The sequence below is a fragment of the Perca fluviatilis genome, chromosome 14 (genome assembly GCF_010015445.1).
Source record: "Perca fluviatilis chromosome 14, GENO_Pfluv_1.0, whole genome shotgun sequence".
Taxonomy (NCBI): Eukaryota; Metazoa; Chordata; class Actinopteri; order Perciformes; family Percidae; genus Perca; species Perca fluviatilis.
The window spans coordinates 21,347,063-21,373,769 of record NC_053125.1 but is presented as its reverse complement, the minus strand read 5'-3'; the positions used below and the strand labels follow the sequence as shown (position 1 = coordinate 21,373,769).

The window sequence follows — 26,707 nt, the reverse complement described above, 5'->3', positions numbered from 1 at the left end:
AATTTTAAACATAACTCCGGTGTCGTCGGAAAAAGAAAATGTGTCTTTCCTGCTTCGAAATATTTAATTTTTAAAATCTTACCGGTTTCATTTAGCCAAGGGTCAAGAGAAACACTCAACACATGATGGAAATCAAAATAGATATCTGTTCAAGTACAAATTGAACTGTAAGTAAGTTGTTGTAAGTTGCAGTTTCACCTGGGATCTTAATAAGTTGTTATATTAAGAATGGCGGCAGTTTATACTAAGGTGTACAAGGTGTAGGCAGTTGCACTCCAATCGAAATAAAACTTTACATGTTTTCCGAGGCAACCATTGTAAGTTTGCAACCAATCAAAATGCATTGTGCAACTTTTCTAACGACACCCTGCCACCTGTAGTAAGGCAATGATATGATTGATTCCGTTTCACTTTTGCCACGTCAAGTTGAAGGGAGATTTGCACAATGTTCAGCAGACTGAGCGCACGCCTTTCAAAAACTACCATAAACTAGTTAGAACAGAGTGCTATCATGCATCTGTAATTTCCAGATAATTAATTTGGAAATAAACACCTACGAGAGCACACAAGAGGACACAGCTCATATATAAGGGACGTGTTTTATCTGCAGCAATATTCATTTTAAAGGAACCAATATTTACCAAATGCCCGAGAGCTGTGTACGTTTGGAGAAACCTCCCCGCTGAGTCATGCAGCAGCAATGTAACAGCTATGAGTTAATACTGACTGTGTGGAGGCGACTTAGCTGACAGGCAGGTAGGCGGCGATGAAACGTGTGTGTGTGTGTGTGTGTGTGTGTGTGTGTGTGTGTGTGTGTGTGTGTGTGTGTGTGTGTGTGTGTGTGTGTGTGTGTGTGTGTGTGTGGTATCTCCAAACACAGTGACTGCACGGTGAATCACCAAACATGAAATGTGTTACTCTGCTGATTTGTTTAATTTGTTTTTTTAATCAACCCCCCACACACACACACACACACACACTCTGTTTTCCTTTCTCTCTCCCCCCTCCGTCAGGTTTCTGTGTGGGACGGTGAATGATTTTGTGGCGGAGGTGGGGAAGGCGTACGAGAGAGCAACAGAGAACAAGGAGGAGGCAGATGCCATGGCAAAGAAGGTAAATGGTTTTGTGTGTGTGCAATAATTTTATGTAAGAGCTTGTATAACTGTAACTAGTGGGCTGTGTAGGTGTATGTGTGTGTGTGTGTGTGCGTGCGTGCGTGCGTGTTTGTATAATAGAGAGTGGGACAGAAATAGTTGTGTTGAAAGCCAAGTGTCACTATTCCCTCCATATTTTCTATTAATTTGACACACATGAATTCAGTTAAAAGAGCAGTTGAAGCTGGAAGGGTAAACATGAGTGTTAAAGTAGAGGTGTGGATGTCGGTGAGAGTGGAAGACACCCCTGTGGCTAAAATGCTGCCATTTCAAAACTCATTTGAAACCTTGTTTTTATGTTGCCGCACCGGCGATAGCCGTGGCTGGAGGCATTATGTTTCCGAGTTTGTCCATCCGTCCCATTTTTGTGAACGGGATCTCTCATTAACGTCTTGAGGAATTTTTCGTGGATTCAACGATGAACTGATTAGATTTTGGAGGTCACTGTGCCTGTGGACTCGCAAAATGTGCTTTGGGCCGTAACGCAACAATTCCTACACTTATTATGACAAAATTTCACACAAATGTCTGATAGGATAAAATTATGAAGTGATGACATTTTATATCAGAAAGGTCAAAGGTCAACCACCGTAGCTAAACCGAAAAAGGAATAGGCTGATGCCAAGGCTTATTTTTGCCTATCCTATAATCCCTTTAGTATCACCCAGAAATCCAACAAAACTAAATTAAACTAAAAATTTGAATATAATCCTAGTAGTTTTACATTTAATCTAATTACTTCATAACCCTTAACTATTTTAAGATTTTTGAAACTCAACAGAGATGTACACACTTTCAACTCATCATTAAGTTCATTCCATAATTTAACACCCAAAACTGAAACACATCTAAAATGTACATTAGTCCTCCCTATACCAGTTTCAAAGATAGAGAACCGTCTTAAATTATAATTACCTTCTCTTAATTTAAAAAATAATAGAATACCGACAGGAAGGCCATTGTTCACAACTCAAATTTTTTTTTCCAAAATTTAAAATTTGCCAAATCTTAAATTTTTTTGTCGGATATTGAATTGGCATCCACGTTTCACCAAAAAATACACTTGTACCTTTTATCAAATTGCTTCAAAGTCTACACTACATGTATTGTAGTCTTGACAGACATTGACGTAAACTGCAACTTGACTGGTTGGCGGAGGCATACAACCGGAAGGCGGTAGTTCTAGTTTTTAATTCTAATGGAGATTCCAAAGTAACCAAATGTACTAAATCTGTGGAAATGTGCATAAAAGCATCTAAAATATTTCCATTTGATGGAACGGTGCGCCATGAACAGCATGGAGTCATTGGGTTTTAATATTTTACTTTAGTACATCATGTAGTAAATGGAACAAGCTGATTTTGATGTGATGCTGTCAGACATGATTTTTCCAACCTTAAAGCTATCTAAAGAAAAAAGAATTGAAATCTGGGATGTTAAGGGGTTTTAAAATACGTATTTACAGCAGCCGCAGTCGGTCACCAGCAGACAAAGGTCCTACAAGTTTGAAACTGCAAAGAGAGTCATGCTGGGAGGAAGAGTGGTTTGCCAAATGTATTAATGCAGCCGCAAAAAAATTAGAATTATGAACTTCTACCTAGCATTGGTGTCTATTTTATCTCACAATTTGCACCCCTCATATGATTTGGAAGTGAGCAAGGGAACCATAGAAACCATAAAAATATCTTTCTGTCTGTCTCTTCTCCCAGTGTGCATTGCTGAATGAGAAGCTTGATTCCCTCGTCAAGGCCTTAAGTGAGGAAGCAGAGGCTCAGGTAAAAACACTATGAATTCTAATCAATATAATATTATAGTCTTAGCAATCGCTGCAGTGCAGCCTTGAAATCCCAAAACAGCTGAAGTGTTGTGCACCAAATTTAGATTTGAGCAGTCTGGAACAAGTGACAAAATGTGTGACTAATGGCACAAAACCTGCTTGTTTAAGGATAAAATTATAATCCATACAGTGCTCTAACACTGTATGGATGTATGAAATTTGTTTAAAGCCTAAAGGCAAAAGATAGATTTCTGTGTAAAACTGGCATTTTTCTTATCTTTTCACTTGTTAAATACTATGTAGTTGTACCTCTTTAAATATATTCTGATTATCTCAGAAGGTAAACATCACTTTTCTTTTAAGTGCTCATAGAAATATTTCAACTTTGAGGAGGAGTCGTGGGTTGACTCTGTTTTTGTTGTTGGGGACTATTCGGTCCATTATCCTGGAATTTATTTATATTATCCGTATCAACCTTTTTTAAAGGAGAGTTTTGGCGTTCATTTAAGCTCATTAGTTTTAAACTGTTTGGCATCATTGGTGATTAAGGGTGATTAATAAGCCACAAAATGTCAGTTTTAAATATCTTCCACTTAACATGATGAAGTTGAATAGTTTTCTAGCGCACTGCATTTCTGAGATACTGAATGGTTGTTTGCTCAGAGAGGATATAAAGTGTTCCTTCTCAGTTGAAACACTAGAGAGTATTAACCCCCCCCCCCCCATTCAACCTGAGCCTTTTAAGTAGTAGATGTTTTTTTCACACATCTTAAGTTTTCTCACAGGAGCTAAAAAAACAAAATAGCATACAGCTTTTTGTGTCTCTGCTCCCTTTGGAGTCTTTTATTCACAGATTGAAGTCAGTGCTCTAAAAGAAATAACACAGCCCTCAAAATGTCAGTATGATTTCAACCTGCTGCTCAATAAAAGGGGAAAGGCACTAAGCTTCGCGCCGACCATCATTTTATATCCGATAAATAAAATACAGATATATCCTGCCCCCTCAGTATGGCCTGTAAATTAATATTAAACTGCTTCTATTTGCTAAGAGTGAGATATGTTGCACTACTATAAGGCTCCACAGAGCAGGGATAGCAAGGATTTATGAATGAGTAGACATTTTCAGGTTTAACACTGATGCTTTAATGATGATGTGACAATGCTTCAGCGTTCCCACAGTACGAGGATGTCTCCTCTTCCTTTTCCTTTCACATCCAGGTGGTGCCAGCTGGTTCGGTGCCCAGCCAGGAGAGTGGCGGCTCAAGCCCTGTCGAAAGTGGCGGGGAGTCAGGTTCAGAGGGTAAAACATACCGGTCCAAGGAGCAGCTGATGCTCAGGGCCAACAGCCTGAAGAAAGCCCTGAGGCAGATCATCGAACAGGCCGAGAAAGGTAACCTATTTGTTTGTTCTTCTTTTGGTATCATTTTGACACAGTCATGCCTCGGGTGTTTTGTATTAAGTTCACCGGCGTCATGGTTTCAGTGGTGGATGAGCAGAACCAACACACGCAGGTCCAGAGAATGTCGTCCTCGACCTCCATCAAAAGAGAAAACAGCGAGGAGCTGAAGGATGCAGAGCCACGTAAGTGTCCCTTTAGTTTGAACTCAGCAGGGATATGAGGTGAAGGGACATACGCCAAAATTTGTACATTTTGGAAAAACATCAGCATTTTTAAAAACTCTTCTGCGTTATTTTGTCTACAGAAACATTGTTATTGTTATTCCAATTTTAGAAGGGCAATACAATATTTATGGACATTGTTTTATGGAAGTGATTATTATACCTCTGTCTAGGTCAAGGAAGCTTAAGTCCCACCTCCCCCATTGTCCTTGAGAAACCAGAGAGCCTCCACACTGTCACCTTCAGCGAGGACACTGTGTAAGTCTTTGTGTGCATCTCATCTGTTTGCATGCAAATACCAGCTATGGCTGCATAATGTGCTCTTGTTTTAATGTATTATTATTATTATTATCACATTTTAATATACAATCTACATCTTTTCTGTGTTTGCAGACAATGCTCAGAGAAGTGTGTGATGAACAACTACTTTGGCATCGGCCTGGACGCTAAGATTTCCCTCGAGTTCAACAACAAGAGAGATGAGCACCCTAAAAAATGCAGGTATGAACACACACACACACACACACACACACACAAACAACTAATTACATTTGTTTAAAAACTCTCCAGAAGAAACTCAGAATGGTTTTAACAAGATTATCTTGGAGGTGTTATTCAGTCAGTTTTAAGACTTAATTTGTCATGTCACTTTTTAATTTATGTTGTTTTCTGTTGGAGTTACTTCTCTTTTATATAACATATGATTCCATGCTATTGACAATAATGCTGGTTATACATGAAACATGGTCAGAGACATAAAGCAGCAAATCATCTGCAAATAAAGAAAATTGATAATGATGAAACTGGTGAAAAACACAAATCAGCGGCTCCTTCCACTTTGCAACTATTCTCAATTAAAGCTTTAGTGCGTAACTTTTTGATATTAATGAACGTCCGTTACATTCAAGCCATTGCCAGATGAGTTGCTACAAAGCTAATTTAGACTATCAGCTCCAAACAACTCTCTCCGTATCTCTCAGTATGACTATGTTCAGAAGATTGTGTCGTCCGGCGACTTTCGCACGCAGAAACTAGAGTGAAGACAATTACCTCTTCTGAAGAGTCCATCATGTTTTTTTAATCCTCCGTGTCCTCCTAGGCTACTAGCAACTGTGTGGAGGAGGGGTGGGGGCTGTGCTCGATCACGGAAGAAGTGTATCATGTTGACGCACCGACAGTTTTGTTGTAATTACTTAAAATTTCTCATGGGGGCAACAGAAACTACGCACTATAGCTTTAATGTCCATTTTTTGTCACCAACTATAGTGACTCAGCTTAACCTCATTGATCGATCATTGATTGATACAGTTTAATTCTACGGTTGTTGGATTTCTTCCTTCTGTCTCCCCCCGCAGCAGTCGCACCAAGAACATGATGTGGTATGGAGTGCTGGGGACGAAAGAGCTGGTCCAGAAGACGTACAAGAACCTTGAGCAGAGGGTTCAACTGGAGGTCAGACACACAAGAATGAGAATGAGGAATCTTTTGGGAAACAAAATGCCAACAGCTGTTTTCATGTTGTTTTTGCTTCTCCCTTTTTAACCTCCGATCCTCTCCCCTCTCTCTCTTTTCAGTGTGACGGTGTTCCCATGTCTCTGCCGAGTCTGCAGGGCTTGGCTGTGCTCAACATCCCCAGCTATGCAGGCGGTATCAACTTCTGGGGAGGCACCAAAGAGGATAATGTGAGTGTGCATCTACACCTCCAAAGAAATTGTGTAAAAGCTGCATGCACAGCTACATTCAACAGCAGTTTCAGTCATTGAACTTTATTAACAGTATATTGGTCGCTTTCAACTCTTTTGTTTAGAACTTTGGCGCTCCGTCATTTGACGATAAGAAGTTGGAGGTGGTGGCGGTGTTTGGCAGCATGCAGATGGCCATGTCCAGAGTCATCAACCTGCAGCACCACCGCATTGCACAGGTAACAAACACACCCCTCTGTATACAGTACTGGACACACCTTTATTATCACAGTTACAGTCTCAAAGCTTTGCACAACATCCATTTTAATGGAAACATTGGATGTTCTTCCATGTCTTTTTCCAATACTTTGGTTTATGACCAAATACATGCAAGCTGTACTTTGTGTTTACTGCTTATTTGTTGCCACGCTAACACGTTAAACTAAGATGGTGAGCATGCTAATCATCAATATGTTAGGTTTTCATTGTGAGTATGTTAGAATGCTGACCTTAGCATTTAGCTGCCTCACAGATATGTTAGCATAGACTCCTAGGCCCTGTTTACACTTGGGTTTAAAAGGTGTTTCAGTAAAGCCAACACAAATGGACAGCCGAGACACATCGTCGTTAACACCTGTGTCTATCATGCGTCTCCAGCCTACCACTTGTGTTCAGATTTCGTTACTGCCTTCGTCACTTCTGCTAGAGCAGGGGTCTCCAACCTTTCTTCATCAGAGGGCTACTTAGAAAGACTAAAGTGGCCAAGAGCTACTTGCATCACATCGCTTACATTTATTTACATACCACACATAAGCTGAATGAAACTACTGTTAGTTCACGTCTAAAAATTGCAATACCCAAAGCTAATGAAAAATCTTCACTTCACGTCAAGGTTCATGACTATTTTACACTTCTTTTAGCCCACATAGTTTGCTACATTACTGAAAATATTTCCATCATGGTCCAAGAAAACATCACCACTTTACACTTCTATGGCCCACAAAGTTAGCTACCTCACTTTTAATTTTGTATCTCAGTTTGTCAACCTATTGGCAAGCTACTTGTTGGAGACCCCTGTGCTAGATAGTCAAAGGGTTATTACGTCCGCACTCTCGCCAGTACGTTAGCGGTTGTGTCCGAACAGCTGGAGATATCGTTGTTGGCAGAATCCAACACATATTCTTCCATAGGGCCAAACAATGGATGGTCACGCAACACTTCTAACTCGTTGTAAAATGGGCGCTTATAGAGTGTCGGCGGGCTGTCACCAAAACAATCACCACATCGTGCGTTGATGACATATTTTTATGTTACATTCTTTTCAGGGACACATTAGCGTTTTTACACTACAGGTCAAATGCGTATCAGACCACTTCGGCAAGTGGTTTGTGTGATCGGATCACACTGCGTCGTTTACACGCCGTATTTAGTGCTGTCCACTCGTGAACCAATCGCCCATTTTAAAACCAAGTGTAAACAGGATCTTAGTCTTGTCAGATATTCTGCTGATTGTCTCAACTGAATTGATTTAAAATAAATACATTTAATTAAACCACTTGAGAACAACAAACTGTCGCCCAAAAATGTTCTCAATGTTTGCTCATGGATATATTTACACATACTGGTGTTTATTTTAATCTTCTAAACCTGAAGTGAATGAGAAACACTCCTTTCCCTTTTAGTCACAAGGACAAAGTGGCCCATCTGGCAATTCAACACCGACAGTACAAGTACTTCATGTATACGTTGGTGCTATTGATGTAACTTTCAAAGGTGCAGGTTGTACAGGACCACATGAAATGCTCAATGTCGAACAGCAGAGGACAGAGGATGTCATGCAGGGTATAGGTGGTAAAAAAAAAAGCACTCTGCATTGAAGGAAAAAAAGAACAAGAGGTCTCATCTGACAGCTGCTGTTTTCTGCTCTGTTGCGCCTCAGTGCCGCCAGGTGAAGATCACCATCCTAGGGGAGGAGGGGGTCCCTGTGCAGGTGGACGGAGAGGCCTGGATCCAGCCGCCGGGCATCGTCAAGATCGTCCACAAGAACCGAGCGCAGATGCTCACCAGAGACAGGGTAATGTCCAACTCAAATATGAATTCTGTATATATAGTTTTACCCATGATTTTTACTACACTTTATATAAAAAAAGTTTTACTTTTACAGTATAAAAATTAGAATTGAGAATCAAATGTATGGGGTTTTTTTGCGACAATTTTTTAAATCAATTCTTTTCCCTAGATAACCAATGATTCACCTAAATATTTTCTGTTTTTATGGCTACTACATCATACTGTTGTAATGTATGCAACATGGTTTCCATTTGCATACGTCTACTATATGCAAATAGTAAACAACAGTATTGGCTTGAAATACTTTTCCTTTCATGAATGTTGCAGCCGAAAAAAATCCACTCTCAACCGAAAAAAAATCCACTCTCAACTCTCCAGCATCAACTCTTTACTCTTTGTTGTTGCCCCATCCTATTTCAGGATTTCTTAAATCAATTTCTTACCCACTATGTTGGTTCTCTTTTCACGCTGCTCAAACCTTTTGAGAGCTCTCTTGAGCCAAGCACATTTGGGCAGTTTGTTTCCATGGTTTCCCTCTGTACTGCCGAGAGAGAAGAATGCTGCCTCGCTGGTTTTATCCTCCTAAATATGTCTTATTCAGTCAAATGGTAAAAGTAATGTTTCAGGTTAGCGTTGTCCATGCTAGAGGATGTTTATTGACAGCTTGTTAAATTAAATTCATATCTGGATGTAATAAAAACTTACATTACCTCAGATTTACAGTTAGAAAGAATGCTTTACAATACAACTGTGTTTACTGGAACCTTGAGCTCCTACACAAACACACAATAACTGAAAAATCACATTGAATCAAGTGGCTCTTGGTTTTGATGGCCATTTGAATGAATGAATGAAATCTTTATTTGGAACAATTAAAAGAAATATATATATATATATATATAAATTTATGTCCTACTTTATCTGAATATTAAGATAAAGAAGAAAAAATAAATCAAAAACAAGCAGCAGTAACATCATTGTATCTCTTTCATCACTTTTGTACTTTTCAAAAATAAATCTTTTGTACCTTTTTTTTTATTGCAACATGTTTACACTTTGTTTCATCGATTCATTCAGACTGGAGGATACGGTTGTTTCAAATGTAAAATCCCTCTCAAGTTATAACCCCCCTCTCTATCTGCGAACAGTTGTAAGTTTCCCGGCAGCTGTTTATTTTTTGCTTTATAGATGAAATCTACTATATTTCACTTTTTAAGTACCAACTTTGAAAAAGTCAGTTGGCTGTCTCAGTGTTGAAAAGGAACAAAACAAAAAAAAATGATCAAAGTTGATAAATGACTAATTTTTTATTACTACCAGGCGTTTGAGAGCACACTGAAGTCATGGGAGGACAAGAGGAAGTTTGACAGCTACCGCGACAGCAGACCCCGCCTTAACTCCCAGCAGTCCATGGAGTACCTGACGGAGGAGGAGTGCGCTCAGGTTCAGCAGCTGGGCGTCGTGGCCGACACGCTTATCAACAAGTAAGAAGCATTTCACAGTTTCTGTGGCGTGTACAGGAAGCTGGATAAAGTCTTTTTCAAAGACATTTTGGCTGCTTCAGACCTCAAAATTTTTTAACTGCTGAGTGTCTGAGTTCTGAAATGTCAATAATAAACTGTTTTTGATCCGACAAACCTGTCAATACTACAGTGGCCCTGAGAGGCCACAGCACGCAAATAAAAGACAACGCACGCAAATAAAGCACAGCACGCAACTAAAAGAAAACGCACGCAAATAAAACACAGCACGCAAATAAAACACAGCACGCAACTAAAACACAGCACGCAACAAAAAGACAAAGCACGCAAATAAAACACAGCACGCAACTAAAAGACAACGCGTGCAAATAAAAAACAGCACGCAAATAAAACACAGCACGCAACTAAAAGACAACGCGTGCAAATAAAAAACAGCACGCAAATAAAAAACAGCACGCAACTAAAACACAGCACGCAACTAAAAGACAACGCACGCAAATAAAACACAGCACGCAAATAAAACACAGCACGCAAATAAAAAACAGCACGCAACTAAAACACAGCACGCAACTAAAAGAAAACGCACGCAAATAAAATACAGCACGAAAATAAAAAACAGCACGCAACTAAAACACAGCACGCAACTAAAAGAAAACGACGCAAATAAAACACAGCACGCAAATAAAAAACAGTACGCAACTAAAACACAGCACGCAACTAAAAGAAAACGCACGCAAAGAAAACGCACGCAAATAAAACACAGCACGCAAATAAAAAACAGCACGCAACTAAAAGAAAACGCACGCAAATACACCACAACGCAACAGAAGTGTTTCCAGGGGACACTTTTAAGTGATGCACACATGCCTCAACCATTGATGTTTCCAGTACATAGACAGACCAACAACAGGACAATGTTAACCATTTTCTCCAATTTATTCATCACTAAATTCACTTCTGAGAACGTTTTAGGCAAGAAATAAACTGTTTACATTTCGAATATAGGCAGTCTTGTGAAAATCGTTGCCGAATTGACAATTTGCCTCAAAACTTTCGGAGTTAAGAAGCTCCATAAAGTGACGGGACAGCCAGCAGGCGCCTGCCGGGGATGGCAGCTCGTCGCTCGGCCAGGAATGCTCAGAGACCCCGCTCTAAGCTGGAGGTCTCTCAGACCGCTCTCGTAAATGAGAGGCTTTTATTTCGCCGTTGATGGATCGTTTGTTTAAATATCATAAATATATTAAATATATATCATATCATATATCATATCATCAAATATATCATCATATAAATAACACATGTCCATCATAAGATCAACGGGAACCTGTTGTTAACGGTCTTTTCGGAGTTAAACTTCACAAGCGCCTGCAGGCTTAACAACCTGTAAATATCAAATAAGCAAACACAGTATAAACCTTTTACAGTGTACACACATAATACATAAAAGCAATCTTATCTGCAACCTTCTTGTTTGGTGATCAGCGTCTTTGTGTTTCTGTGTCAGGAAGATAAAGGGGTCAAGGGGGAATTTTGCCCAACATGTTGGGATTCGTTCATCCCACTGCAATTAGCTCGCTTATTTGCTACGTTTTTCTCTGTTGCACTGATGAGCCATTTTATTTCTCTTTTTCGCGCTTATAAACCATTTGTGTCCCTCTGAGATCTTCACAGCGTGTCTCAGTATGTCTGGTTTAATATGATCTTCCCAATCATGTTTGCAAAAATAAATTCCCCTTTCAGGATGATAAATATTTGAATAACATTTGTAAACTAATCTCAGAAGCTAAGAAATAGTAGGGGATTTCTAAGAGATTTGATATGGGGAATTTGAGAGGACAATAAAAGGTGTGTACTTTCCACCTACTGCCAACTTGAGAAGCCGTAAATCAGTGTAAAGTTTCCATTAAAAGATCAGAGCGGTTTGAGAGTCAGAGTGGAGATGTTTGGAGGGCAGATGGAGACTGATTCATGAGCTGGTGGGTAAAAAAACACAGATATTCCTAATAGAATCTTAAAGCTTTGTGATTCACTAAGCAGAATCTTGGCCACGGTTTGACTCCAAACATCTACAAACTGAACTCCAAGGTGGGAGTCAAGTCAATTTTATTCATTTAGCCCAATATCACAAATTTGCCTTAAGGGGCTTTATATGAACAGCATACAGCCTCTGTCATCAGAACTCAATTCAAAAAATAAAAAATATAACAGAGAAAGGAAAGGAACCAGGCTTTATTCCCATCAACAGGCTGAGACAACTTGTAGGAGTAATGACCATCATTTGTTGCTTGTTGAAATAATAATTACAGCTCTTTCAAGTCTATAATTTCTTCCCCCGTCCTGACCGTAGGATCCGTGAGGCAGCCAAGACTCACATGCTGGTGGAGCAAGAGTTAGCTCACGCCGTCAACGCCACCGCCCTGGTGCTCACAGAGGCCAAACTGTCCAGCCCTGAGGTAAGACACCGAGCGGGGGGGAATACGGAACAGGCGGACGGACAGATGTCTGATTTGACTGTGTACAGCACAAACTCAAGGCCCGCGGGCCAAATCCGGCCCCTTGCAAATTCTGATCCAGCCCACATATCAATTTTGGTTCACAATCAAATTCTAATTCAAAAGCATGGGAAACTGTTTTTCAACTTGCAATTACGCAACATTCAAAGCAGAATTTGGCAAATTTGCCGACTTTGAGTCAGCTGGGTGGTAGCCTATTTACAAAATTGTAATCATTGTTTTGCTTGATTTGCTAAATTCTAGGATGGCTTTGGATCTTTTTTGCTCACTTATTCAGGGCTTTATGTGGACCAAACTGTAAGTGAGAAGACTATATGAGACATGCAATAATTGAGTCAAAGATATTTTACTTTTTCGATGAAATAAAATCATGTCAATAAACTCTACATGTCTGGCCCACGATGTGATTCTCTTTTTCCAGTGTGGCACGTAGTGAAGTTGAGTTTGACACCCCTGGTGTAGAGTGTGCAGATTTTCAGTAATACGCTTTGATCTCACGTCAGTTTACAGGCTGTTCATTTTGCAGCCTGTTAACCTGAAATGCATCAGTGACGTCACTTTAAGGACACAGCAGGCTTTTCCCCTTCCAAAAAATGAGAGACCCAAAGTGTTCAAGTGTTAAGTGAACCAGACATTATGACATCATTTTAGGAAAATAAACAGGGCAGGGCCACTTATGAGATTGGCTGCTGCTTTGGTCAGAATAAACCAACTTGTTTGTCTTAATTAACAGAGAAATACTTAGAAGTGACAGAAAATAATCTGGCATTGGTAAATGAAAACCGCTGCAATGACCTGAATTTTGTATGTATTGGCTTATTTTATTGGTATATAGTTTTCCTGTATTTAGTCTTATACTTATTTATTCCATAGTGTCTTATATTAAGCTACTATTGAACATTCAACTTTCTTTTTTTGAAAATGATTTCCCTGATATATGTCTTTATTGTTTTAACTATACTGTCAGAAGAATCTAGTCTTGAATTGCAGGTTTCAAGGTTTGCATGTTCGTTTTGGTGAAACATTTTCAGGTTGTCTGTCCGACCGTCTATCCATCCCATTGTTGTGAATGCGATATCTCAGAACCCCTGGAGGGCAAAATTGGCAAAAACGTCCTTATGGGTTCAAGGATGAAATGATTAGATTTTGGTGGTCAAAGGTTAAGGTCACTGTGGACTCACAGAACACGTTTTTGGCCATAACTCAAGAATTCCTCCGCTAATTATGACAACATTTCACACAAATGTGTAATAGGATAAAATGATGAAGTGATGACATTTTATATCCAAAAGGTCAAAGATCAACTTCACTGTGACATCATAATATGCTAAGTGTTTTGGCCGTTATTCAACACTGTTATTCAGAAATAGATGGGGACATTGTGCCCGTCTTTGAATTTGAGTTGGATATTAAATTGATGACGCTATCTTGATTGTTTAGATCTTCTGTGCTGCCGGGTTGAAGATGTGTGTGCAGAACCCATGTTTCACTAAAAAAATACACTTAATACATTTTTATTAAATTCTTTCAAAGTTACTTACTCAAAGTTCACTACATATATTATGAGTCTGGACAGACGTGGATGTAAACGGCAACTTGACTGGTTGGCGGAGGCATACAACTTCTACATGTGAAAGGTTGTGAGGTGTTTCCTGTTGTAGTAAAGTCAAGCATCAACTTCACTTGTTCTGATATTTTAGTGATTTGCTTACTTGTGTACAAACTTAAAAAAATGTAGTGTATGATCAATAAAGTATATTATCTGTATCCTTATCTTTAGGCCATGTATTGCACATGGTATTATTGGACATCTTTGGTTTTAATGATGAAAAAAATCAAGCAATTCATTTGTATTTTCAGTGTCTAAGTCGCAGCACGGCGGTGGAAATCGTCAACAGCAGTAAAGTTCTCCAGGCTGAGACTAGGATGCTGCTCGATGGAAAACTACTGGTACAACTCTGGGATTTCATCCACGTCTTCTCTCTGTTGTTGTCTTTGTTTCCCTCGCCTATTCTCTTCCTCTCTCACTGTCTCTGTCGCTGCTGAAGCCCTTCAAGCCTTGACATCTCACATTTCAGTTTCTGTCTATTTATTATTTATTTTTACCCTGTAAGGAAATGTACCTTTACTCACAATAGCCCTTTGTGCAGAAGACGAGCAAATATTATTGACAATTGTAAGCCATGACATGACAATGATGCATGCAACAATACTGGAGTCATGCTTTCATTTTTATCCTATTTCATGTCTCTCTCTGTTCTGTTCTGTTCTTATCTTTTCTCTGCTTTGCTTTTTATCCTCAGTTTCGACTTTTCAGACTTAATAGATTGGGCTTAACTTTCACTGATTTTATCTTATGAAATTCTGAGACATAAATGTTGAAGTTCAGGTAGTGATTTGCTTCCCTAAACTTACTTGCGATGAGAGAAAGACACCATTAAATAAAACTGGTGATTAGAACATGAACAAAGCAAACTGAATTATTTGAATAATATGCAAATTACTATTAGTCTGAGAGAGGTTTTAATATGACTCAGCTGTTGACAGAATTATAGGTTAACAGATTAGTGTTTAGTGTTTACAAATCTGTGAATTTGCATAATATACGCTGGGTGTCAAAATGTACATCATCTTCACATGGAAGAACAGAGCAGATGTTAGCGTTTTGCATTTTCAGATTTACAGATGGAGGATGTTTTTCGAAACATGGCAAGCTATTGTACATTTTTATCCATCCCCATGATCAAATATGACATTGTAATTAGAAAAAAATAAACCATGCATTTTATTATCTCCTCATTCCCCGCAGTCTGATTCTCCAGAGGAAGAGGAGCTCCGGTCGACCCTTAACAGCCTCAGTGCCGAGCTCCACAAGCTGGACGACATCCACTGGATCTGTCCGCTCATGCAATGCTCCGAGGAGGTGAGGAGGGATGCAGTCTGTGTTCGTATGTGTGTTGGGAGTAACACGTTACAAAAGTAACGCAATTACAGTAATGTATTCCTTTTGCTGTAACGCAGTAATATAATGCATTACTAATACAATTTCAGGAATATTATACCCGTTACAATGTCAGAAACGCGAGATACAATGCATTTTAACCCAACATTTAGTGTTTTTTTAATTTATTTTTTATTTTTAAGAATTCATCAAAACCGCAAAACGTTTCAGCACCGAAAAAAAAGGTCTGAGTGTTATTTCCTGTTACTGGAATTCGGTGGTTAAAATGACTGCAGAGGCAGATACAGTACAGGCCAAAAGTTTGGACACACCTTCTCATTCAATGAGTTTCCTTTTTATTTTCATGACTATTTACATTGTAGATTCTCACTGAAGGCAACAAAACTATGAATGAACACATATAGAATTATGTACTTAACAAAAAAGTGTGAAATAACTGAAAACATGTCTTATATTTTAGATTCTTCAAAGTAGCCACCCTTTGCTTTTTATTAATAAGGGAAAAACTTCCACTAATTAACCCTGACAAGGCACACCTGTGAAGTGAAAACCATTTCAGGTGACTACCTCATGAAGCTCATTGAGAGAACACCAATGGTTTGCAGAGTTATCAAAAAAAGCAAAGGGTGGCTACTTTGAAGAATCTAAAATATAAGACATGTTTTCAAATATTTCACACTTTTTTGTTAAGTACATAATTCCGTATGTGTTCATTCATAGTTTTGATGCCTTCAGTGAGAATCTACAATGTAAATAGTCATGAAAATAAAGAAACACATTGAATGAGAAGGTGTGTCCAAACTTTTGGCCTGTACTGTATATTTGGGAGATGAAGATTATTTTCAGGAGTTATTGCGCTGCGTTGAAGCGAGGTGCTGTCCTGTCACTGTTTCTGCGGTCAGAGCCAGAACCATAGACAGGTAATGTATTACCCAACAGGTAATACATCAGCACGGGCAGCCGTGTGTCCGAGCAGCTGACCAATATAAACATGTCTGGAATTAATGTTAAGGCTTGCTACATGTAAATATTAGCATTAGGCCTACATTTTATCAGCAGTGGAATGTAACTATACCTTACTTCAAAACAATTGTAAGTACTTTTAATTGAGTATTTTCATTTTCTCGTACTTTATACTTCTACTCCACCACAATTCATAGTCACGTAGGCTATTGTACGTTTTACTTCACTATTTATTTTAAAGATTTAGTTACTTTGCAGATTCAGATTAACAATACAAAATATTATGAATAAACTATGACGTATTAAAGTGGATAAAGATGAGACTTTGTTGATCCCGTGGTGAAATTCACAAGCTACCTGCCAAGTCCTACTACAGTTGTTATTTTGGTGAAAGTAATGCAAAAGTAGTGTAAAGCATTACAATTCAGAGACAGTAATATTGTACTATAACTAATTACTCTCAAGTCACTAGTAATCTCTAATGTATTACATTTGGGAAGTGACTTGCCCAAAACTCTGTGTGTGTGTGTGTGTGTGTGTGTGTGTGTGTGTGTGTGTGTGTGTGTGTGTGTGTGTGTGTGTGTGTGTGTGTGTGTGTGTGTGTGTGTGTGTGTGTGTGTGTGTGTGTGTGTGTGTGTGTGTGTGTGTGTGTGTGTGTGTCCATTGCATTATCACAGTCTGTCCAACAACCTACCAAGTGCCGTTGCTCAGTTCAGACTAGTCGCAGCCCATCTGCGTAGAATAGAATATCTCTTGGTGCATTTCCATATGCCCAATGATCTGCGCTTCTTCTTTTAGGACTCAATGAGGGGCAGCAATAAGAGCAGCAGCAGTATAAAGCTGAAGCTCATACCCAAGGTGAAGAAGGAGAGAGAGAAGCTCCACAAGCAGAAGTCCAACAGCTCTCTCTCAGGTAAGAGATCAGGAAAGAGCTTCAGTCCCACAACATCAGATATGCAGTCATGCCACAGTATGCAAACCATATTAGTTCCCTTTGTCTAGAAGAAGAAACTACAGTTCGGTTTAGGGATGTCCCTAACTGATCTTTAGGATTGGGATAAGGACGGATCCAGACATTTGTTGATAGATTGGTAACAGCTATATAGAGCGCAATCCATGTCCGATTCTTTTGGTTGCCCTCGGTGTTGCCGGCTGTCAAAAACTCCTCATTGTGTTCTGCAATCATGCCTCAGAGTGACAGTATGCAAACCATATGAATTAATTTAGTTAAGAACGACTACATTACAGCTCAGGATGTTCCTGAGACGATCTGCAGAATCAGGATAAGGCCCCCTCCAGGCATTTATTTACTTTATAAAAACTCCTATTAGTTCTGTTATGCACCTTAAGAAATAAAATCATCAAGTAGAAGACATCCGTGTTGCACCGGCAATTTTTTGCTATTTATTCTGTTGTGTCCCGCCTTGGTTGCACCGGATTGTTGTGGCCTGCAGAAGCGCAGAGAACTCCCCCTTTTTTCCTATTAGTTCTCTTTGTCTAGAACGAGAAACTAGAGTTCAGCGAAGGGATGTCCTGATCCAATTTCCAATCCGGGATCACAGCCGATCCAGGCATTTGTGATGGATAGTCGGTTATATAGAGCCTGATCCATTTGCGATCCTATGTTTGTTTGCTCCGGTTACGACAGCTGTTGAAAACTCCCAATTGTGTTGTACAATCGTGCCTCAGAGTTGCCTTGAGAATGAAAAACAAACCGTTCAATTTAGGATGTTCTGAGCTGGGATCGCAATCAGGCCCGATCCAGGCATCCGTTGATGGATTACAGCTACAGTACAAAAATAAGCTGTTTTCTCTGGGTACATGAAAAACTAAAGAGCTCATATACTTAACTACATTTGCAGCATCTCAATCATCTTTTCTTTTGCATATTGGTCATAATATTCATAATATGAATATTATGACCAATATGCAAAAGAAAAGATGATGCACAATTTGATGCACAATTTGTCATTTACATTTTTACTTTCTTTCCCGCAGGAAATTGGGAAATCCGAGGTGGGACTGGTGAGGCAGACTCCTCGGGCAATTGAAGTCCTGCATGAGGTGCTTATTACCGACCCCCTCATTACCCTGACAGCCAGGGGTGAGGAGCACCCCTCCTGTTCTCCTCTCCTCCAACCGTGATACCCAGTGGCCTGACAGAGGTGTGAGGAAGAAAAGGAAAACCATCTTTCCAAAGTTTATGCTATTTCCTACCTGCTTCTTTGTCCTCCATTTTGCAGGGGGGATTTTTGTTCTATTTCTTGTTTTCTGTTGTTGAAGGGGCCTGGCTTTGCATTGCATTGCTTCACCACTGGCGTTCTGCTTTTGGTTCTGTTTACCCGCTTGAGTTTGGAAGTCGCCGTGGCCAGCAGCGAATCAAACAAAGGACAAGGGAGGCGTGGAACAAAAACGTTCTTGCAGATGTTTATTTTATTAATTTTTTTTTTTTTGGACAAAGAAATGTGTTTACTTGGTGCACTCCTTGCATGTCGAGTGCAGCCATATCATTTTATCATAAGTTGTTACACTCTTTTAATTCTTTTCTCTCTAACTTCAATCGTTTTATTTCTGAACTTATGAACAGCCTTTAGACTTTGATTTTTTTCTCCAGACTTTTTGAGGAGTATTTATTTCTTGTTGCTACTGCCATGAGAACTCAAAGGGCAACAAAATGAACAAATCGAAATATCTCAACTTTATCGTCTACTGAACTTGAGAATATCTTAAATGTGCAAAAAATGTACTGAGGAATGTACTTGTGTGGACTTGTATTAACCTGTGAATAATGTTAAATGATAAATCATATAAGGTTTCACAAAGGTTCTACTGTGGTGGTTCTAAAGTGGTTCTTAATGGGCTGTTGTCTGACTTGTGTGATCCGAGGCTATGCTTTATGATGTGTCATTTCATCTGGAATTCAGCCTTATGAAAAGATCTGACTGAGGGATTAAAGTACGGACATCACTCAATTATCAAGGTCTAAAATTTGACTCGTGAGAGTCAAAAAAAAACTCATCCCACTGATTTTAAGAACCAATAGGAGGTACAGCACCAGATGAAATGACTCATTAAGTCTTTTTTGGCAGTGTATGGTGAAGGTGTTTACAGAAGGAGGAAGCATCAAGGACACATTAACAAAACATTACAGCCACTCAGTATATTACTCCTACTTTGCCATACTACTGATTGTATATGTAATATAAGAATAAGGGTCAGTGGATATTTGGTTTTTGCCTCGTCTGTGAAAAGCTATTGTTACATTATTATTATTGCAAATATATTATCTATTTTTTTGTATATCTTATTTTCCCAATGGTAACCTGTGAAACTGTCCTGGCTTTGCTGCTTCCCCCTTTGACAAACTCTTTGGCCAAAGTGCATATAATCAAAGTCAATTAATGCTGTTCTGTGTGTCCCTGCATGCATGCATACTTAGCCTTCCTTCGCCTCACAGTGTTAGGCAGCAGTTGCCTCAAAATAGTGAGTTGTAGCTTGTTTGTACCGACCAGCAGCATTTGTGGATTTTTATTTGTTTTAACTTGCTTGACGCACCATTTAGTCTAGGTTGTACTGCGAGAGGATGTTTATTTAGCCAAAACACTTAAATGTCTGCCAATACTTTACGGTGTTGTCCAGACTTCAAGAGAGTGCATTGATTTACACCCACAGGGTTTTCCAAGCAGGTATAACAACAAGATTTCATATATCTTGAGTACGTGAAACAATTGTGGATTCATGTGCTGCTGTTAGGCAACTTCTACCAAGGTTTACATTAATGTTTTTGAAAGGAATGGTTTAGACATTTTAGAGGAAATTTGCTGTTACTGCTAAATAGATGGGAAAATGTATGTCTTCTTCATCTCTATGCAATCAGTAAAAAGATGGAAAGAGAAAGCTCCCAGATGTGCTTAACTTAGCTTAAAAAGGACAAAAGTCATGTGTTATTTACACATAGCTTATTAGCTAGCAAATTAGTTCCCAAAGTATGTTAGTTAACTGGGTTAAGTTAAGTGTTCAAAGCTTGCAACTCCTAGCAAATCCTGTCCTAGCAACAGCTAGGCTTAACTGTAGGTAGTCAACAAAGCTCCAATGTGTAATCCAATTAGTTAAACAGCATTTTCTTTTACTAAAGGTGTTAAATTTACACATACAGTAAATAAGAGGAATACAGACATAACTCTGATAGCACTTAGCTAGCTGTTTCTTCTGCTGTGTTTAGTCATAAGTGATGAAGCTAACTCCCTATTGACTGAACAGAGGTGAATTTTGACATTTCTTCTGCATTAATGTAAATTTCTTTAAATGTCTAGTATTACTACTAAGTTTTAATTGCCAGGATGTAATAAAGAAACACTAGTCAATATTAAACATGAGTCAAATACTAGCTACAAATGTCCCATAGGTGGAGGTAACCATAGGAAAGTGATGATAGACCACTTGCCTAAAGTTGATTTGTTGTGATGCAACTCTACCACTTTCAAAACTACAAAAAAGGGACATAACAATGTTTAGACACTTTGACTCGCGTCTAATCAAGGCAAACTAAGTGTTTTTTGAGATTTTACTCGGATATTACATCCACGAACAAGGCTGTAAACTGGTAATGCATCATTTCTGTTCTTTTTTTCACCAATAACGTAAAGGGTTAGTTCTTGATTTTCTCAGTTATTTAAACATTTTTTTATGAAAAATAACCCAAACTAACTCCTGATAGGACAGAGTTACTGTGAGGCGTTGTAGATGTTCAGCTCTGGTAGAATTGTGCTACTGTATCCATAGTGTGCCAGCTATACGCTCTACACCTTAGAGGCTTAAGTGGTGTCGTGCCAAGTTTGTACTGAGTTCAGTGGGCTATGAGACATACAAGGTGTGTGTGAGAGTGTGTGAGCTTCAGATGCAGAAGTTGTATGTCGTACATTTCAAAGTTTACTGTATCTTGCCTTGCACTTTACGAAGAAGCAAACTTAATGGGGAAAAAAAGACATTTGTGTGCATGTGTGCGTGTGTGTGTTGAAGATTTCAAGTGTTTACGAGTGTTGTTTTTTTTTAATTGATTTGTTGACAAATCTTTTATTTATGATAAATGTATACGGACAAAAGTGTGTTGATAAAATGTATATATCTAACTAAACATAAAAGAATGATAAATGTATAGAGATGTATACACATGTTTATTACATCAGTGGTTGTACAATTACTCCCACAGCAGCTTGAGATCTCCCAATTAACGTCAATGTTATTACATGTGATTATGTGTCATTCCACTGCCATAGCAATGTCATTGAAATGTCTTTCCAATGTTACACCAATTGGTATTGAAATAGTATTCTCCAAATGTAACCAAGGTAAGGTTATTCTAACTTTAAGCCAAAGTTATTTGAATTCTCTAGTGTTATTACAGACTACTAATGAATCGATTAACACAAAAAGAGATGTCATATTCAGCCTATGTTTAACCAACATTTGGGTGAACTTTCTGTGTATAATTTAGAAAATTTTAAAACTGTAAAATCTATTGAGAAAATCTACTTTATGCTTTAATTTGCATTTGTTGTGCTAAAAACGAACACAAAGATGTGTCCAGTTACGGAACACACATTTGTGGAAGCTATTTCTGGGATAAGAATAACTAGTTGCCTATGTTTCATGGTCTTTTAACCAAGGATTTCATAGTTTTTCTTTTAAAGCATAATTTTTTGGGTTATTTTGTATGAGTGTCATTTTTTTTTCTTCATATAGCAAAAATGTCATTTTTTACTGAAACTCCTCGAAAGAGTTGCATGGAGCGGAGAAAATGAAATCAACCCACAGATTACAGATTACCCCCACCATGTTTGTGCAACAGTATTCCATGGACAACATTTGTGAACGCACCACCTGATCTGAACAGCCAAAATATTTAAGACTGCGCAGTGCTGGAAGCCAGACTAGATGTTGCACGACCTTGTACGTTGCGAGGTGTTTTATTGTGTTATCGTGTGCAGTGTGTAACAAAGACAAAGTCAGCGCAACCGTTTGGACATTAAATGAATTATTGAAGTGTGAAGCTGGTGTCCTTTGGTGTTAATGTGTTGATGATGATGAGAAAATCCAGTTTCAGCGTACATTTAAACTCTTAAAGGTACGGTCACAATAAAACTTCCAAAATTGCCCCGACGCAATTTGAACAAACACTTGCAGGATGGAAATGTAAAGTGACCGTACCTTTTGTAAATTCGTTCCTACTTCCCTATTATCTATTGCACTTCAGTTTTGGTTTACCTTGCAAATGGAGAGAAAAGTAAAGGCCTTGCTTCAAACCAACTATGTCCCACAATGTGTCATTTGTCCAAATCTAAAGGTAAAATGTTTATAGCTCTTCTCTATTGCCTGCACTCAAATGCTATTACTATACTGCCTCTTCAGTCTCTCTCAAAGAGAATTTATTTTGTCTTTTGCCGATCTATATAGTCTCAACGTGATGAACCGTACAATCGTGCTTTTTGGCTACTTTACGTACAAAGGCATTCCTCGTCAGCAGTGGTGGGAGAAGTATTCAGATCCTTAAGCAAAAATATCAATGCCACACTACTGGATTAAATAATCCACTACAAGTAAAAGTCCTGTATCCCAAACTTTACTTAAGTAAAAGTATTATCAGCAAAACGTACGTAAATTATCAAAAGTGAAAGTGCAGTGAAGTGTTCTTTAGTTTAATCGACAGCAATGCATCACATTCTATGAGGTCATCATGTGTTTGTAGCTTTGTTGTCCTGTAATAACCACGTATCTCTAAAATGTAAACTTTTCTTTTTGACAGAAAAACAGCCGTGTTTTCAGCTTTGTGACCATTCATGTTCCAGCTGATCCAAGATGGTCTTTAAATATTGTATTTAGCTTTAATAGTCATCATTTCCCCAGTTTATCAGAGAAATTCACATTCAAATTCAACACACATCTGGAGATCTATGGTTTCCACTGGACTTACACAGAGTAAAAAGTGTAATATTTACATTGAGATGTAGTGGAGTAGAAGTATAAAGTAGCAGAAAATAGATACACTCAAGTAACATTTTGAGTTACTTTACTTAAGTATTGTACTTGAGTAAATGTACTTAGTTACATTCCATTTACATTTTTGTCATTTGTACACAAAAAAACGACCAGTAGATGGATCTTTGCTATCATCGTGTTTAATCCGATGCAGAACTAGAAATCAAAACTTACACATCAGGACTCCCGTTAATCCGCCAAGTATAAATCAGCCTTTAAATTACCCGACAAGCACTTCATAAGACTACAATCTCAGTCAATGGTTTTCTGATAGAACAACAGTGGTTGTTACACCACATACTGTATCCTCTATTAACCTTTCTTTGCCTGTAGTAAAACTGGTCAGTGATTAATACAGTGTAGGTTGTGGTTGTAGATAAACAATAGGCTTGCATTAATGAAAATCATGCCTGGAAAAATCTCTTTCAGCATGACTCATAAGCTAAAGGCTAACTGTTTTGTGTGTTTTGTTTACAACTGCAGCCTATAACACCAGTGGATACTCAAATGACTCATTAGGCTTTTAAATGTATCATTAATCTTGATGTTTCTGTGTAAAACGCAGGGGACGTGTAATGGGTAACAAGTCTTTTTAGCATTAATCCAGCCATTTATCGCTGTTGATTTTTTTGTTGGTTGTAGACAGACGTACAAAAAGACAGATATTTAGACATAGAAACTTTCTTAGTCTTTATTTCTTGTGTTGTGTTGTAGTCTTATGTTAGTTGAATATATATATAATTAATTTATATATATATATATATATATATATACATAATATGATTTTTTTCCCCAACATAGTATACTATGACTTTTTGACATAATATACTATGATTTTTTTCGGCATACTGTACTGTGACTTTTATCACATTTTTGACATACTATACTACGTTTTTCAACATACTATAGTATGACTTTTTAGACATACTGTAATATGATGTTTATGACTTTTTCGACATACTATACTATGACTTTTTGTGTTTTTTTTTGACATACTATACTATTACTTTTTTTCGACATACTATACTATGACTTTTTGTGTGTTTTTTTGACATACTATACTATTACTTTTTTTCGACATACTATACTATGACTTTTGATGGTTTTTCGAAATACTATACTATAACTTTTTATGACTTTTTTTCGACATACTATACTATCACTTTTTTCGACATGCTATACTATCAATTCAATTCACTTTATTCATCCCCAAGGGGCAATTAAATGACCCAAAGAGCAGCATATTCCACCACATACAGTACATCATCAGTAAGGGACAGCCCTGGGGACAAAGGTCACCTTCCTCCTCTGGGTCTTACAGCCTTGACATCGGAGTCTTCACCTTGAGGGGAGCCACTCAAACATCGAAAACATGACGTGATGGATCACGAAGGATCCTACAGGCAGTCTTCAAGGTCTGTTGTTCGCAGACTACTATGACTTTTTATGACATTTCGACATACTATACTATGACTTTTTGTGATTTCTTTCGACATGCTATACTATGACTTTTTATGATTTTTTTGACGTACTATGCTATGACTTTTTTCGACATACTATACTATGACATGCTATACTATGACTTTATTCAACATACTGACTTTTTATGACTTTTATCGACATGCTATGCCATAATTTTTTTCGACATACTATACTATGACATACTATACAATGACTTTTTATGACTTCTTTCGACATACTATACTATCACTTTTTTCGACATACTATAGTATGACATGCTATATTATGACTTTATTCGACATACTATACTATAACTTTTTGTGACTTTTTTTCGACATACTATACTTATACTATGACTTTTTTCAACATACTATACTATGACTTTTTTCGACATACTATACTATAACTTTTTATGACTTTTTTTCCACATACTATACTATGACTTTTTATGATTTTTTTGACATACTATGCTATGACTTTTTACGACTTTTTTTCCACATACTATACTATGACTTTTTTCGACATGCTATACCATGACTTTTTATGATTTTTTTGACATACTATGCCATAATCTTTTTTCAACATACTATACTATGACTTTATTCAACATACTGACTTTTTATGACTTCAACATACTATACTGTCACTTTTTTCGACATACTATAGTATGACATGCTGTATTATGACTTTATTCGACATACTATACTATAACTTTTTATGATTTTTTTGACATACTATACTATGACTTTATTCGACATACCATGACTTTTTATGACTTTTTTCGACATGCTAAATATGACTTCACTCGACATACTATACTATGACTTTTTATGATCTATTTCGAAATACTATACTATAACTTTTTTATGACTTTTTTATACTAAACTATGACTTTATGTATTTCTTTACATGATTTATAATTTTATGACTCTTTTATGACTTTTTTCGACATACTATACTATGACATGCTATACTATGACTTTATTCAACATACTGACCTTTTATGACTTTTATCGACATGAACTACTATGACTTTTTATGACTTTTTCGACATACTATACTGTCACTTTTTTTCAACATACTATAGTATGACATGCTATATTATGATTCTGCTTATTACACTATACTATAACTTTTTGTGACTTTTTTTTTCGACATACTATACTATGACTTTTTTCAACATACAATACTATGACTTTTTTCGACATACTATATTATGACTTTTTATGACTTTTTTCAACATGCTATACTATGACTTTTTATGATTTTTTGACATACTATGCCATCATTTTTCTCGACATACCTATACTATGACATGCTATACTATGACTTAATTCAACATACTGACATTTTATGACTTTTTTGACATGCTATACTTTCACTTTTTCGACATACTATACTATGACTTTTTGTGACTTTTTTCAACATACTGTACTATGACTTTTTCTAGATTTTTTGACATACTATGCTATGACTTTTTTCGATTACTAACTATACTATGACATACCGTTATTATGACTTTTTATGATTTTTTTACATACTATGCTATGACTTTTTGTGATTTCCTTCGACATGCTATACTATGACTTTTTATGGTTTTGGACATACTATACTATGACTTTTTATGACTTTTTTTCCACATACTATACTATGACTTTTTTCGACATGCTATACTATGACTTTTTATGATTCTTTTGACATACTATGCCATAATTTTTTTCGACATACTATACTATGACTTTTTTTCGACATACTATACTATGACTTTTTGTGATTTCTTTCGACATGCTATACTATGACTTTTTATGGTTTTTGGACATATTATACTGTCACTTTATTCGACATACTATGATTTTTTATGACTTTTTTTCTCGGAGCGTTAAATATGACTTTATTCGACATAACTATACAATAACTTTTTATGAGTTTTTTGACATACTATACTATGACTTTTTTAGCATACCTCGTACCTTAATGACTTTTTATGAT

General features: G+C 37.5%; 1 protein-coding gene across 4 annotated transcripts in view; it reads left to right on the top strand.

The window, feature by feature from the left end:
* Positions 1-22,528, top strand: part of si:dkey-172j4.3 (diacylglycerol kinase delta) — an 87,215-nt gene extending 64,687 nt beyond the window's left edge. For 3 of the 4 annotated variants that reach the window (XM_039822109.1, XM_039822110.1, XM_039822112.1), the window contains 16 exons: positions 1,014-1,113; positions 2,864-2,929; positions 4,150-4,321; positions 4,414-4,512; positions 4,725-4,809; positions 4,945-5,052; positions 5,907-6,003; positions 6,126-6,233; positions 6,359-6,472; positions 8,173-8,307; positions 9,624-9,787; positions 12,132-12,237; positions 14,158-14,247; positions 15,107-15,220; positions 17,021-17,135; positions 18,221-22,528. In XM_039822109.1, the coding sequence (XP_039678043.1) occupies positions 1,014-1,113; positions 2,864-2,929; positions 4,150-4,321; positions 4,414-4,512; positions 4,725-4,809; positions 4,945-5,052; positions 5,907-6,003; positions 6,126-6,233; positions 6,359-6,472; positions 8,173-8,307; positions 9,624-9,787; positions 12,132-12,237; positions 14,158-14,247; positions 15,107-15,220; positions 17,021-17,135; positions 18,221-18,273 (1,726 nt within the window). In that variant the 3' untranslated portion in view covers positions 18,274-22,528. The remainder of the gene's footprint in view (positions 1-1,013; positions 1,114-2,863; positions 2,930-4,149; positions 4,322-4,413; positions 4,513-4,724; positions 4,810-4,944; positions 5,053-5,906; positions 6,004-6,125; positions 6,234-6,358; positions 6,473-8,172; positions 8,308-9,623; positions 9,788-12,131; positions 12,238-14,157; positions 14,248-15,106; positions 15,221-17,020; positions 17,136-18,220) is intronic. The other variant, XM_039822111.1, reaches the window with a different exon arrangement.
* The last annotated feature ends 4,179 nt before the right edge of the window (positions 22,529-26,707 follow it).